At 36.1% G+C, this 14,224-nt stretch overlaps 1 protein-coding gene across 4 annotated transcripts in view; it reads left to right on the plus strand.

Annotated features, from left to right (window-relative positions):
- AP3B1 (adaptor related protein complex 3 subunit beta 1) overlaps positions 1–14,224 on the plus strand; it is a 287,892-nt gene that overhangs the window by 255,737 nt on the left and 17,931 nt on the right. For all 4 annotated transcript variants that reach the window (XR_009214137.1, XM_032156995.2, XM_032156996.2 and 1 more), the window contains 2 exons: positions 61–145; positions 13,720–13,817. Coding sequence is in view for 3 of the 4 variants with exons in the window: in XM_032156995.2 (XP_032012886.1) it covers positions 61–145; positions 13,720–13,817 (183 nt within the window). In the remaining variant the exon portion in view is untranslated. The remainder of the gene's footprint in view (positions 1–60; positions 146–13,719; positions 13,818–14,224) is intronic.

Here is a 14,224-nt window from a genome sequence, read left to right on the forward strand (position 1 = left end):
TTAGTTTGCCTCTTTTTCACATCCTCTGTGTTTTCATGTCTAAATTATCTTATTTCCTAGACTCTCTTGAGCCTGAGGGATCTATTACAGTTTCAATGGGTATTGACTTTTGTGATTCTACTCAGACTGCCAGTTTCCAGTTGTGGTAAGTTCAATTATTCTTCTATTTTTTATATAACCTGTAAAGGATAGCATATCAAAAACTAAGCTTTCAACAGCTTTTGTGTGTGTGTGAAAGACAAAACATTTAAACAAGTATGTTTTGCTTTGATAATGTTTAGACTGCCTTGGAATAGTTGTACAAATTGTGTGCAGTATATGTATTTTTTAGCATTCGTTACACACCTAGCCATTACAATCTGCCATATGTGATTGAAATTCATGGTTTGTTGGTTAAAGAAAGAAGCTACTACTAAGTAATTTTTAACTTATCACTCCAGTTTTAGAAAATTTATGAGAAAATTCATGAGGAAAATCCAGGAGAAATTAAAAACATTAATATTATTAAATATCTCTGAGAAGATATCTTTTGAGATATACATAACATGTTATCTTGAGATTCTTAAGTGGAATATTATTGATGCCATCAGTACCTAAAACTCACACATTTTTTTTTCCTTTTTACATCGATTTACAAACTGCTTTGATAAAAGTCAAAAGAGAACATTTATGCAGTTGGCAAAGGTTTCATAGCTGAATGCCATTCAGAAGAGCTTTTTAAGGATTGGATTTTGTTGTTAATGTTTTCCTATAATGCTTTATACATTTCTCGTGAAATTCAGAGGCTGTTAGCAAATTAGTACAAAGCTGTATTCATGCACCATTGAGAATTATCTTTGAACTCTTTTCTTTTTCTGATATAAGGCCCAATTGGCTATTCTGAATTGAAGTTTCTTTGTTTTTATTCTAAAAAGAATTGAGACATTTTATCTACATTTTAGCTAGCTTAGAACAGAATTTGTTCTGATTTAAAAGTCTTGAAGTTTTAGAAATAGACATTTTAAAATAAATGTATAATTTAAACATAGTGAACTTTTCATTTTCATATACCTTTTCAGTTTACCAGTAATTCTGGCCTAATGTTATACCTTTTATTGCGGAGAACCTGTAATGATAAATATAAGCAATGTAGCATAACACATTGATTTTATGCAGATCATCACCTTTATGTTTTGGGAGGTCTGCTATATTAGTGATATATAAAAACTGATTACTTTTCCCAACATTGCCTAGTAATTGTTTATTATTTTTCTATTAGACAGACAACACAGATCAATATTACTGAACAACAGGCTATGAGTAACATCACTCTAAATAGATTTGCCTCTAACACCAGAGGCATATTCATTTTAATGATTTGGACAATGTGAACCCAATGACAAAGCTCATGTACCAAGTTAGACCAAAATTAAGAACTAAAAAAGATTCCTTTTTCTTATCAATTTATATAAAGAACCTTTTGATTCCTATGTAATTGGTTTTTTTTTCCCAATTTTAATTACAAAGACTTCCTTTATAGTCTCTTGGACAGGATTTGCATTTTGTCTTTCATAATTAACTAAGTCCCTTTAAGGATGGATATATATGCAGGTAGTATTTGATTTTTATCTTATGCCAAGGAGTGTATGTGAATAATATTTTTCTAAATTTCTTTCAAACTAACTTTAGGAAAGTAATTCATGTATTTCACATAGAAAATGTCCTTGGCTATTGAAAGCATTTACATTAGTATGTTTTGCTATTATAAAGATATAAATTATTTATTTTAGATTTTGTTAAGCACAACAGCATGCTGGATCAAAAATTTTGTGTGTGTGTTCCAAAAAGAGCACTTTGTCTTGCATCAAATGTAATTGATCCTGAAGCAGTGTAATCACAATTACTCACTTTCTTAATTGGCCTGCCCAAAATCAGAAAATGGAAACCGATCGACAGTGTTTAAATCAATAGCTTCATAGTAGTGCTTGTGGGGGTAGGGAGATAGTGGTAATGGGTAGATCAATTGGTCTTAGATGCCAATCACCAACTGTGCCTTTTGCATAGTAAATAGCACTTTTTGCTTAGTGATGTGCTGTATTAGCCTTGGTAGTTCAATAAAAAGAAAAAAAGAAACAAGAATGGCTGATATTGAATTTTTTCCTTGAAATACATTATACGAATCGATACATAAAATTATGGGTAATAACAGCATATTTGATAAGAAGCCTTCAGAAATGCTGAGAACATGGACCCAAAGCCTGTCAGATACTCTTTTATTGGTTAGAATAAAAAGAATGAGAGTAAAATGATCCTGCTTTAGCTTCTGGATTAATTCTATATCATTATAATTGTATCTATCGATAAATAGATATAGACAGAACTGTTATATTAAGCTATGTAGTTATATGCATATTTGATAAGCATTTATGCCTCTTTTTTGCTTTGGATTTTAAATGGTCATCAAATTAAGTTCTTGATTAAATTTATTGAGATCAAATATGTGTGCAATACACATAAATATATCTGTCTAAAAGTTAGTGCAGTACATAAACAGATCCTCATTCCCCCCCAGGCATGCATATATTAACCAGTATGGGAAGTCACACAGCTTAGTGCTAGTTAGAGAACTGAGCACATGTTTTTGTCCAAAGATCCATTAAAAAGAAAATGCATTCTTTAATAGTGAATGATCACTAAAAATATAAGAAAGAATGCCATTAGCTGACCAGAAATTGTGAGGCATTATTGACAGAAAATAAATAGGATCAGATAATAACAGAGAAAATAAAAATCACAGGATAAAACACTCATGAGAGAAAAACTACCATAATGATAAGAACCAATGTGGCAGAACATCAAGCACAAAGTGAGTAGGGGTCTTAAGATGGTCATCAGGGAATTAACTCCTTCCAGCCCCTTAGTTCCCCAATCTTACCCCTGACAGCAGGCAACATACACATTTAATTTGAGACTGAAGAAAAAAACTCTAAAGAGAATGAGCCATTTGCCTGAGAAAGACGTTTTGTTGTGGATCTGGGGACCTACAAGAGCAGAGCAGGGTTTGAGTTTGTGTGAAGGAAGCAAGGATGGTCAGAGACGAGATGAAATATAGTTTTATCCAAGATAGTATCTATCCAAAATATTCTCAGATCCTCACCACTAGGGTAAAGCCAGTGTTACTTTTGTTGGTGGGGAGGAAAGGCCATTTCCTGCCTGCCTGCCTCCAACTTCATGTCCACATAACCAGTTAGTATCTCATCCACTTATAAAAAATAAAACTTTAGTCAGCCCACCCAGGGGAGAGGAGACCCATAGTAATGATAGTTGCTAGCTCAGTAGGTGAATAATGGAATGGACACAGCTGAATACTGATTGAGCATCCTGGAAGAATGGGTCAAGGAAATCAACTGGAATACAAAGCAAAAAGGTGGAGACAGAAAATAAGGAACGTTTAAAAGGATCAGTTCATCTCATAGGAGCTCTGGCAGGAAAGAAAAGACAATGAAAGGAAGAAATAATTTAGAAAATAAATTATAGAGGAACATTTTCTGCTGGATGTGGTGGCTTACGACCATAATCCTAGCATGTTGGGAGGCCAAAGCGGGAGAATTGTTTGAGCCCAGGAGTTTCAAGACCAGCCTGGGTAACATAGCAAGACCTTGTCTCTACAAAAAATCAAAAAGGATTAGCCAGGTCTGGTGGCACATGCTTGTCATCCTAGCCACTTGGGAGACTGAAGTGGGAGGCTCACTGGAACCCAGGAGTTCAAGGCTCCAGTGAACTATGATCGCACCACTACACTCCAGCCTAGGCGATAGAGTGTATCCCTGCACATAATGAATGAATGAATGAATGTGTGCCCCAACAAAAGAAACACACAAGGCTTCAGATTAAGAGGGCCAAACAGGGTGAATGTGAAAAACTATGAAAAAGACCACATCCTGGTGATTTTTTGATAAGGAGAAGAATATCCTATTATCTTCCAAAGCAGAGAAAAAAGCAGCTTACCTAAAAATGGACAAGAATGAGAATGGAATCAAATTTCACATCAGTACTCTTACCAGTTCTGGAAGCCAGAAGGTAAAGGAAATGACCTTAAAATTTTGAAGATACCAAATAGTCATTTTTCAGTGAAGGACTCTATCAATCAGTTTACCACCTGCACATTCTTTCTGAAAGGATTACTCAAAGATATACTGTAATAGAATATTTTCTTAAATCTGAGACAGAACCAGGCATGGTGATGCATGCCTGTAGTCCCAGCTACTCAGGAGGCTGAGGCAGGAGGATAGCTTGAGCCCAGGAATTAGAGGCTACAGTGCACGATGATTGCACCTGTGAATAGCCGCTGCTTTCCAGCCTGGGTAACATAGTGAGACCTTATCTCAAAAAAAAAATCTGAGACAGAGAAAAACATAGAATTAATAAAACAGTAGTGAGCAAAGAATTCTACCTATGAAATTTATCAATGTATAAAAATAATGGTTGACATAATGTGAAAAATAAATATTAACAATAAATTGGAACCAAAATCCCCACACAGACAAGTGCAAGGAGGAGTGATGGTATACTAGGGTTCTTGTTATGTTTGAGAAGAGAATTGATTGATGGCAAAAATAGTTTAAATATGGTTTAAAATATTAAAGATAACCACTAAAATAATAGAAATGTGATGTATTATAACTTCTAAACAGCTAAAGGTAGGAAGAAAGGGAGTAATTAAAACCGGATCAGGGCTGCGTGTGGTGGCTTATACCTGTCATCCCAGCTCTTTGGAAGGCCAAGGTGGGAGGATCCCTCGAGGCCAGGAGTTCAAGACCAGCCTGGCCAGCATAGTGAGAACTTGTCTCTATTCAAAAAATAATAATAATTTAAAATAAATGTTTAAAAGTTGGTCAGTTTAACCAAGAGGAAGAGGAAAAGGCATGGCAAATATAAAACAAAAAAAGATGGCTAGAGAGGCCATGCACACCACACATACTAGTTTTCGCATTTAACGTCAGAGAATTAAATACTACTTTTACTAGACAGGTACAAAGCAAAATTTAACATATGCTATTTATGAGAACCCTCCCTAAGAGAGAATGGCACAGAAAAGTTGAGATTAGATAGATGAAGTGTGTGTGTGTATGTGTGTGTGCATGTGTGTGTGTGTATGCATTTATCAGATAGATGTGCTAAAACTAGAAAAATTAAGAAGTATTTTAGGTAAAAAGTAATAACAAAATATTTTGTGTTCATTGTAATCCTCCAAGAAAATACATTGTTACAAACCATTAAACCATGCACTTTTGTAATTTATAAGGCAGAAAATAATACAGAGACTAGGAGAAATTGTCAAAGCCATAATCATAGTATATTTTAACATGCACATCAGAAATGGACAAATCAGAGAGTAAGGATAAATAGGTATAGATACATACAGGTTTAATGATTTAATTAACAAGCTTGATCCAAGATACATATGTTTACATAGAATTCCTTGTTTCCTGTGTACAGAAAATACTCATTTTTTAAAAGCACATATAGGATGTACAAAAAAAAAGGAAAACTATGGGATAATATGATTAAGGAAAAAAGAACTAAGAAAGATTAGAGAGGAGAAAGACGACAAAGCACAGAGATCTTTTAAGTTACAAAATAATACTATACAGTTCTACACCAGTAAATTGGAGTAGTTAGATGAAATTAATTGTTTCCTAGAAAAATATAAATTAGGAATAAAAACGATTAAATTGTATCAGAACCTTAAAAAAGAGAATTTTTCTAGAACAAAAGAAAAGGAAATCATGGCATGTCATTCTGTAAGTCTAGCATCACCCTGATTTTAAAGCCCAAAAGGATAACCTATGAAGATGGACATCAGTTGTAGTTATAAATTCAAATGACTTCTGGCCCGTACAGGTTACCCATAGCCACATGAAATATCAGAAACAATCTCTTTTAAGTCAGAAAAGCAAAACAAGGATGTCTGCTCACCATACTATATTCCACATTATAATGGAGGTTCCAGCCAACATAGAAAGGCAAGTAAACGCCATTTGCAGTATAAATCCTGGAAAAGAAGAGACAAAATTATAATTTTTTTTTTTTTTGAGATGGAGTCTCTCGCTCTGTTGCCCAGGCAGTCTGGGCTCACTGCAACCTCCGCCTCCTGGGTTCAAGCAATTCTCCTGCCTCAGCCTCCCAAGTAGCTGGAACTACAGGCACGCACCACCATGCCCGACTAATTGTAGTATTTTCAGTAGAGACAGGGTTTCACCATATTGGCCAGGCTAGTCTCGAACTCCTGACCTTGTGATCCACCCATCTCAGCCTCCCAAAGTGCTGTAATCCCATTACAGGTGTGAGCCACAGCGCCCAGCCAAAATTATAATTTTTATTCAACATAATTATTTTCTTTTTTTTCTTTTTTTTTTTTTTGAGATGGAGTCTTACTCTGTCGCCAGGCTGGAGTGCAGTGGTGCGATCTCGGCTCACTGCAACCTCTGCCTCCCAGGTCCAAGCGACTCTCCTTGCTTAGCTTCCTGAGTAGCTGGGATCACAGGCACGTGCCACCAGGCCCAGCTAATTTTTGTATATTTAGTAGAGATGGGGTTTCACCATGTTGGCCAGGCTGGTCTTGAACTCCTGACCTCAGGTGATCTGCCCGCCTCGGCCTCCCAAAGTGCTGGGATTACAGGCCTGAGCCACTGTACCTGGCCTATTCAACATAATTATTAACCCATAAAGTTGGAATCAACAGAAAATCTGTTATTTAAACTAATGAGTTTAGAAAGGTGGTACAAATACTTATGTAGAGAGAAAAAAAACTGAAACTTTCCTAAAGGGCATAAAGGAAGATATAATTAAATATAAAGAAATATAAGCAAAATAAAAAAATATATACTGTATTTTTATGGGAGACAGTATTGCACCTCAAATTAATCTTTAAATTCAATGTGATTCTAGGCTAAATGCCAGTCGACTTTTTCAAGAAACTTGGCAAACTTCTAAAATTCAGCTGGAAAATAAAATGCACAAGAAAAGTCAACATTTTTAGTGAAAAAAGTCTTTCTCTATAATAATTTTAAAATATTCCTTAAAGCCACAAGAATATTTTTATTCTGTATAATTGATATTGGCACAAGAACCAATGAAACCAGAGAATTTAGAAATGTAGAAATTTTGTATGTCATAAAGGTGACATTTCAAATCCGTGGGGAAAGAATGGACCATTCAGTAAATGGTGTGAGGACCATTATTTGGAAAAAATAAAGGTAGCTGCCTCCCACAAATTATACCAAAACAAGTTCCACGTGGATTTATTATTTAATTATAAAAAACTATAAAAGTATTTAAATATAGTGTGGATAAATATTTTCATACTCTGAGGACAAAAGTCTTAAGCAAGACACAATACTCAGAAAGATATAAAGGAAAATAACAGGTTCTTCTATTAAAAATTTAAAACTTCTCTACAAGTAAAGAAAAAGTAGACACTGTGAACAAGATAATGAGAAAGCAGTGCAGCTTATTTGGCAGAAAAAAGTTTAAAAACCAGAATGTGCAACTCTCACAATCAATGAAAAAGGAATCCAGTAGAAAGGTAGGGAAAAGGCTAAGAATAGGCAATTTACAAGAAAAGAAATGCAAGTGGCCAACTTGCATTTGAAAAAGATGTTCAACATGACTAATATTTAGGGAAATAAAAATTAAAACGTTTCACCCATCAGATAGGCAAAGTTTTAGAATAACTTTTGTATCTGGTATTGACCAGGAAGGTAGAGAAAAACATGTACTCTTGTATGCTGTTTGTGGAACCTTAAATTAGCAATATCAGTAAAATATTCATACTTTTCAATTCAGCAATTTCACTTTTAGGGTATCAAGCCTAGAGAAGTATTTGTGCTTGTACGGAAATAGATCTAGCCAAGTATAAGCATTGTTTATAACGGAGAAAAATTGGAAATGATAATCAGTGGGGGAATAATGAAATAATGATATATCCCTATTACATATGTAGGTTTTGAGTACCTCCTGTGCATTATTTCATTTTATTTCCTTTAATAGTTAAAACTAGCCTGCAAGGTAAATGTCACTCATTCATAGATGAGAAACTTGAGTCTCAGAATAGGCTGCTTGCCCGTTTCTCTTACCTACAAACTTTACCAGTTTGGATCCTATAAAGCAATCTGTGAACTGAGGTTACATATACTACAAGAATGTATGCTACAGTTAAATGTGTACCAAGTACAATCTTGCCTTACATTAAACTTTTATGCCATCTGGTCCTATGTAGCTAGGCTATTTAAAGCTACCCTAATAATAGTGCTTCATTGATCTGGTAACTGTTAATTCTGATAAATTTACATCTATCATCAGTCATTTTCACATTCCCTATCCATGTCGAGGCAGTTATGTGTAGAAATGGAGATAATCTGTCTCTCCCCTGTTTAATCAAAGGGGTTGTGAAGAAAAAAGGAAAAGAAAAGCTACATGGAGAGAGAAATCAAAAAGAAGGCAAAATGGTAGAAAAGGAGATGTGTATAAACTGGAGGACATCCTAGAACACTCATGTAAATGAAAGTAAATTTTCCCCCAAATAAAGAGGAAATGTTCCATCTTAGTTCTATTATAAGCCACACCTTGCTTACAAGATGAAACTAGCTTACAGAGTGAGTTATGTACTGGTGATATTGGATTTTGTATTTGGTTGTGTGTAACAGAAACCCAACTGCAGTGGCATGACCAAATAAGGATTTATTATCCTCCTAGAACAAGAACTGCAGGGGTTGGCAGTTCAGAGCTGGTGCAGTAGCTTCCCAGTGTCTTCAGGACATAAGGTCTTCCACCTTTTTGTTTCATGTGCTAATTTTGTTAGCAAATGCTGGGCAACTTCGTGTTCACAAGATGGCTGCTCCACCTCCAGGCTTCCATCTGCATTCCAGACAGAAAAAAGGAAAGAAATGACATGGAGAAAGGGGCCAGATTTATGTCAGAAAAGCAAAACTTTCTCAGAAATCCCTACTAAAGTTCTGTTTATAATTCATTGGTCATAACTGGGTCACTTGATCACTCTTAGCTACAAGAGACGCCGAGAAATATGTTTCAGTTGGGCTGTCTAACACCTTGCTTGTTGCTAGGAGGGACATTTCAGGATCGCTTTCCCCACCCCCTACAAACAGCTAGACATTCATAGATGCCTTAGAAGGCAGATCTCCTGCCTCTTCTCTCTCTGAACTCCCCACCCTTCTCCCTTGGTATCATTGCTGTCAAGCCACTTTTAATCGAGGAGTATGTGGTGTCCTTCTGGCGTGTTGGGAAGAAGAGTTTCTATTAAAAAGAATAAACAAGAATTCAAAAGTGTTGTACATAACGATGTAACTCAGTGGTCCCCTAACTTTTGAAATTGTTTACCTCTGTTTGTAAAAATATTTTGAGTATGTACTCTGTAGAAGTTTATTTGTAATTATATATGTGTGTGTATATATATGTATGTGTGTATATTTCTCACTGTGCTAACATGTATTTACTGAAGCATACAAAAATAGAGGCCAGGCACAGTGGCTCATGCCTATAATCCCACAACTTTGGGAGGCCAAGGCAGGAGGATCACTTGAGCCCAGGAGTTCAAGATCAGCCTGGGCAACATAGTAAGACTCTGTCTTTACAAAAAAAAAAGGGGGCCAGGTGCAATGACTCACGCCTGTAATCCCAGCACTTTAGGAGGCCGAGGCGGGTGGATTGCTTGAGGTCAGGAGTTTGAGACTAGCCTGGCCAACATGGTGAAACCCTGTCTCTACTAAAATACAAAAATTAGCCAGGCGAGGTGGCGGGCACCTGTAATCCCAGCTACTAGGGAGGCTGAGGCAAGAGAATTGCTTGAACCCAAGAGGTGGAGGTTGCAGTGAGCCGAGATTACACCACTGCACTCCAGCCTGGGCGACAGAGTGAGACTCTGTCTCAAAAAAAAAAAAAAAAAAAAAAAAAAAAAATTAAATTAGCTAGGCATGGTGGCATGTGCCTGTAGTCCCAGCTATTTGGGAGGCTGAGACAAGAGCATCACTTGAGCCCAGGAGGTCGAGGCTGCAATGAGCTGTCATCACACCACTGCACTCCAGCCTGGGTGACAGAGCTGAGACCCTGTCTCCCAGAAAAACAGAACCTTAAAAGGAATGAGAAAAATAAATATAATTAGTAGGGTTTTTGCCTATACCTCAGTGGATTGTCTTGTGCCTCTGACTTTGGAGAACTTTGTACACAGTGACTTGAAGCTGAAATTTTAAATTTCATACTAAGTTCATTTGTAATTTATATATATATATATTCCATGTATGTATATATACATCTTCTTCTAGTCCTTCACCAGTGTTTACATATTTCTCTTAATGTGACCGAGTCTTCCCCTCCGTCAGGTTTGGACTCATTCTTCGAGTAGCCTACCCTCAATCCTTTCTCTCTTAAGCACTCCTTTTCGGTTGTTTCCAAAGAAGTATCCTACTCCTTTCTAGGGCTACCCCACTCACCTAGTTCTTGTGCTCTTTATCCCAACCTCTTTTACCTCTCCTAAGACCTTGCTCTACCAGTTATTTGTTTCTTCTTCCTTACTGGCTCTTTCCCCTCAGCCTCTAAACATGCTCAGGTTTCTTTAGGTGTTATTCCTTTGCCTCTTCATTCTCAGGAAGCTTCTGCTTTCTGTTCCTTCTTCCATTGCCAGTCTTCCCTTCACCCTTCAACTCACTGCCTTGTGTAGTCTTCCTGCAATCTGAACAGCCTTGCTAAGATTAACAGTTATACTTCTTTTTATCCCTCATCTTACTCTGCCTTCCTGCAATATTTGGCACACACCTTTTTTCCTGACCACTCTTCCTCCCGTCTCTTCTGCAAGTTGCTCTTCTTCTGTTCTTACTTAAATACAGGTCTTCCCCAGATTTGCACTTAATCCTTTTTGTGGTATCCTCTTTTCCTATATGATTTTTATCTACTCTTAAGGCTTCAGCTCTTCCCTATACCATTTACACCATTCTTACTGCTTCCAGACTCTTATGTACTGCCCTGTCCTCTCTCCTGATTCCCTTTCTTTTTTCTTTTCTTTTCTTTCTTTTCTTGATGTGGTCTCACTCTATCACCAAGGCTGGAGTGCAGTAGCATGATCATAGTTCACTGTAGTCTCAAACTCCTGGGCTTAAGCAATCCTCCCAGCTCACCCTCCCAAGTAGCTAGGACTATAAGCACCTGTCACTATGCCCAGCTAGTCTCTCTCCAGATTCTTGATTTGTATTTCCAATTATCTGCTGAATATCTCTTCCTGGGTAACTCAGTACTCAAAATATAATGTGGCTAAAGCCAAATCATTTTCTTTAAGACCCTATACTCCTTCAGCACATTGTCATTCACTCAATTGTTCACATTAGAAGGTGTGAAGTTTCTTCCCTCCATTCATCACCAGGTGTGTCCTTTCTATTCTAGAATATCCATAAAATATTCCATCTTCCCCCTGCCCAGTGCTACCCACCATGGGGAAGCTGTATATTATAGTGGAATAAATGTGGACTTTGAAGTTAGATACTCCTGGGTTCAAATCCCAGTGCTGTCAGTTACTAGCTGTGTGACCTTGGGCATATTGTTCAACTTCTTTTCAGTTTTCTTATCAGTAAATTTGAAATAACAGAAGCTATCTCTTAAGATCCTTTTTAGGCTTTATTAAAGTAAAAAACACACAGTAAATGCTTAAAAAAAATCAAAACCCTTCCTAGACTATTAATTTAGACTCCTAACTGATGTACCTGCCTTTGGTTTCTCCCTTACTCCACCTTACATACTGCCACTGGAGTTTCTAAAACATAAATGGGACCATTTACCTTCCTATGCCAGAAATCTCTAGTAGTTTCCCATTGCTTCAAGAAACACTGAAACACCTTTGTCTTAGTTATATGAGTAAAGTAACCATATGCTTTATCACACATATCAGGACACTTTAGAGAGTGAAAGGAGGCACCAGCTGGACAGGATTCCACAACAACAGCCATAAACTGGGACTATTCCTGGGAGGACTGGGATGAATGGTCATACTATATATGATACTCTGCAATGTTCCCCCAGCCTCTTCTGTTGACATATTAGGCTGCTCATCATTCCCAAAATACAGGCCTAGAATGCCCTCTTTCTCCTCTTGGAAGTAAACTTAGTCTTCACTCCTGCAGAATGCTTTCCACATATCTAAGGTAGTGCCTGCCATTCCATTATAAGTGTAATTTCTTTCCCTCCCACTAGACTTGTGAGCTTCAAGGGCCAATCTCACTTGGCTTTAAATCCCCAGATATTCACACACTACATAGGATCAAGTTTGTATTCAATAAGTGTTTATTGAATTGATAAATAAATTGGATTTATTGGTTTGCCTTCAACAATCCACATATGGAAAAAATATAAGGCCACTTAAAAGAATACAATACATAATAGCATAAAATAAAAGTGGATTTTATGTTCTTTTTTTATATTATGTCGTTTGTCTCTACCCACACATGAATAAATTCAAGTGTTTCTTAACCTAATGTTTAGTATTTCTTATCCACAATCCCTGTTTCTCTAGCTACCATCTCACAGGCTATGGGATCTAGTTCTAACATGAAGGTAGAAGTCCCTCTATGGGACTTCCTGAAAGCTTTTGCTTTTGTAATAAAAAGGAACAAATGTGGTTGACACAGTTACTCAACACTCTTTCATCACCACCCTTCCTTCAATGGAATGTAAACTAGGTACCTGGAGATAGAGCAGCCATGTGGCAACCGTGAGGATGAAAGCCAACATAGTAAGGATGGCAGAGGGAAAGCTAGAGTAATCTGGGCCTCTAAAGGGTTTTTTAAGCCACTGAATGAGCCTGTGACTGGTAGCTCTAAGACTTCTTGTATTATAAATGATCAATGCCTTTTTCTCAAAAAACTGTTAATTGGATTTTCTGCTTATTTGCTGCCATGAGTATATCATTTAGGATACACTCATCAACCTACCCCTAAACATCTAACTTTAAAAAAATTTTTAGACAGTTTTAGTGTTTTTTATTGATCATAATATCATGAGACTTAGGTAAATGCACTTATTGTTTTTCTATCTGATATTAGAACAAACAAGGTTGGCTTTCTTAAATTCTTCATATCCTGTCATTTGAAATAATAACTCTTACCACGTTGGTCAGTAATGTCAATGAATAGCACTACTAGCAAATAAGGGCTTTTTTTTTTTTTTTTTAGGAAAGCAAGTTTGCAGATGAGATATTACTTTATTAGCACCTATCTAAACACAACATGGTCACTCTATTTTCTTCTTTATTAAAAACTAATATTTTTAAAAAGAGATCTTAACTGTTTCAGACTAAAGCATTTCATCTTCTATACTTTAAGATGTATGCAAACTAGAGATAAAATATTACTTCTCTGTAAGCTGCATGAAGTGTTTCTCTTGGTGGTAATGGTTATATACAATTACTGCAATTTTTTAAAGTTCTTTTTCAAATGGGATAATTTACTATACCTATATAGTTTTGTTTTTTAAAAAATCTTGATTGAGATAACAGATGTATTTTTCTGCAAGTAATGTTGTTTGGGAAAATGTTTAAACCTTTTTAGCTGTGATATTTAAACCAAAAAGGTCTTATACTGTATATGCTAGCATAGGCTTTCATTGTATTGATTTAACTACTTAGTATTAAGAATGTTTATTTATGAAGCATTTAGTCAGCTTTGATTGTTTTTTCTTCAGTACCAAGGATGATTGCTTCAGTGTTAATATTCAACCACCTGTTGGAGAACTGCTTTTACCTGTGGCCATGTCAGAGAAAGATTTTAAGAAAGAGCAAGGTGAGAGATGTCTACAACTTACTAGAAATTTACATACCAAATAATATGTGCTTATTCCTGTACAGTCTCTAAAATAAATTTTCATATGTACATAGCCATTAACAGATATTGGTGTACAATCTTCCAATTTTTGTTAATGCTTTTCACTTACAACCTTAAAAACAGATGTTTGTCTATATTCCTGGCATACTTGAAAATTGATTAATATGTCTTTAAATGATACATTAATTCTTAATCACCTTTTCAATGCTGAGAGTTGTTGCTTGTCAACCTGATGATATATATACTAATGGGTTTTGTATTATTGAAAGTGCCAGGAACTGGGGACTTTACCGATGTCCTACCACTATAATTGTTATGTTTGTGTATTTTTTCACTATAGAACTTTTTTTTATGTCTTACTAATG

Source organism: Hylobates moloch, unplaced genomic scaffold, assembly GCF_009828535.3.
Source record: "Hylobates moloch isolate HMO894 unplaced genomic scaffold, HMol_V3 SCAFFOLD_6, whole genome shotgun sequence".
NCBI lineage: Eukaryota > Metazoa > Chordata > Mammalia > Primates > Hylobatidae > Hylobates > Hylobates moloch.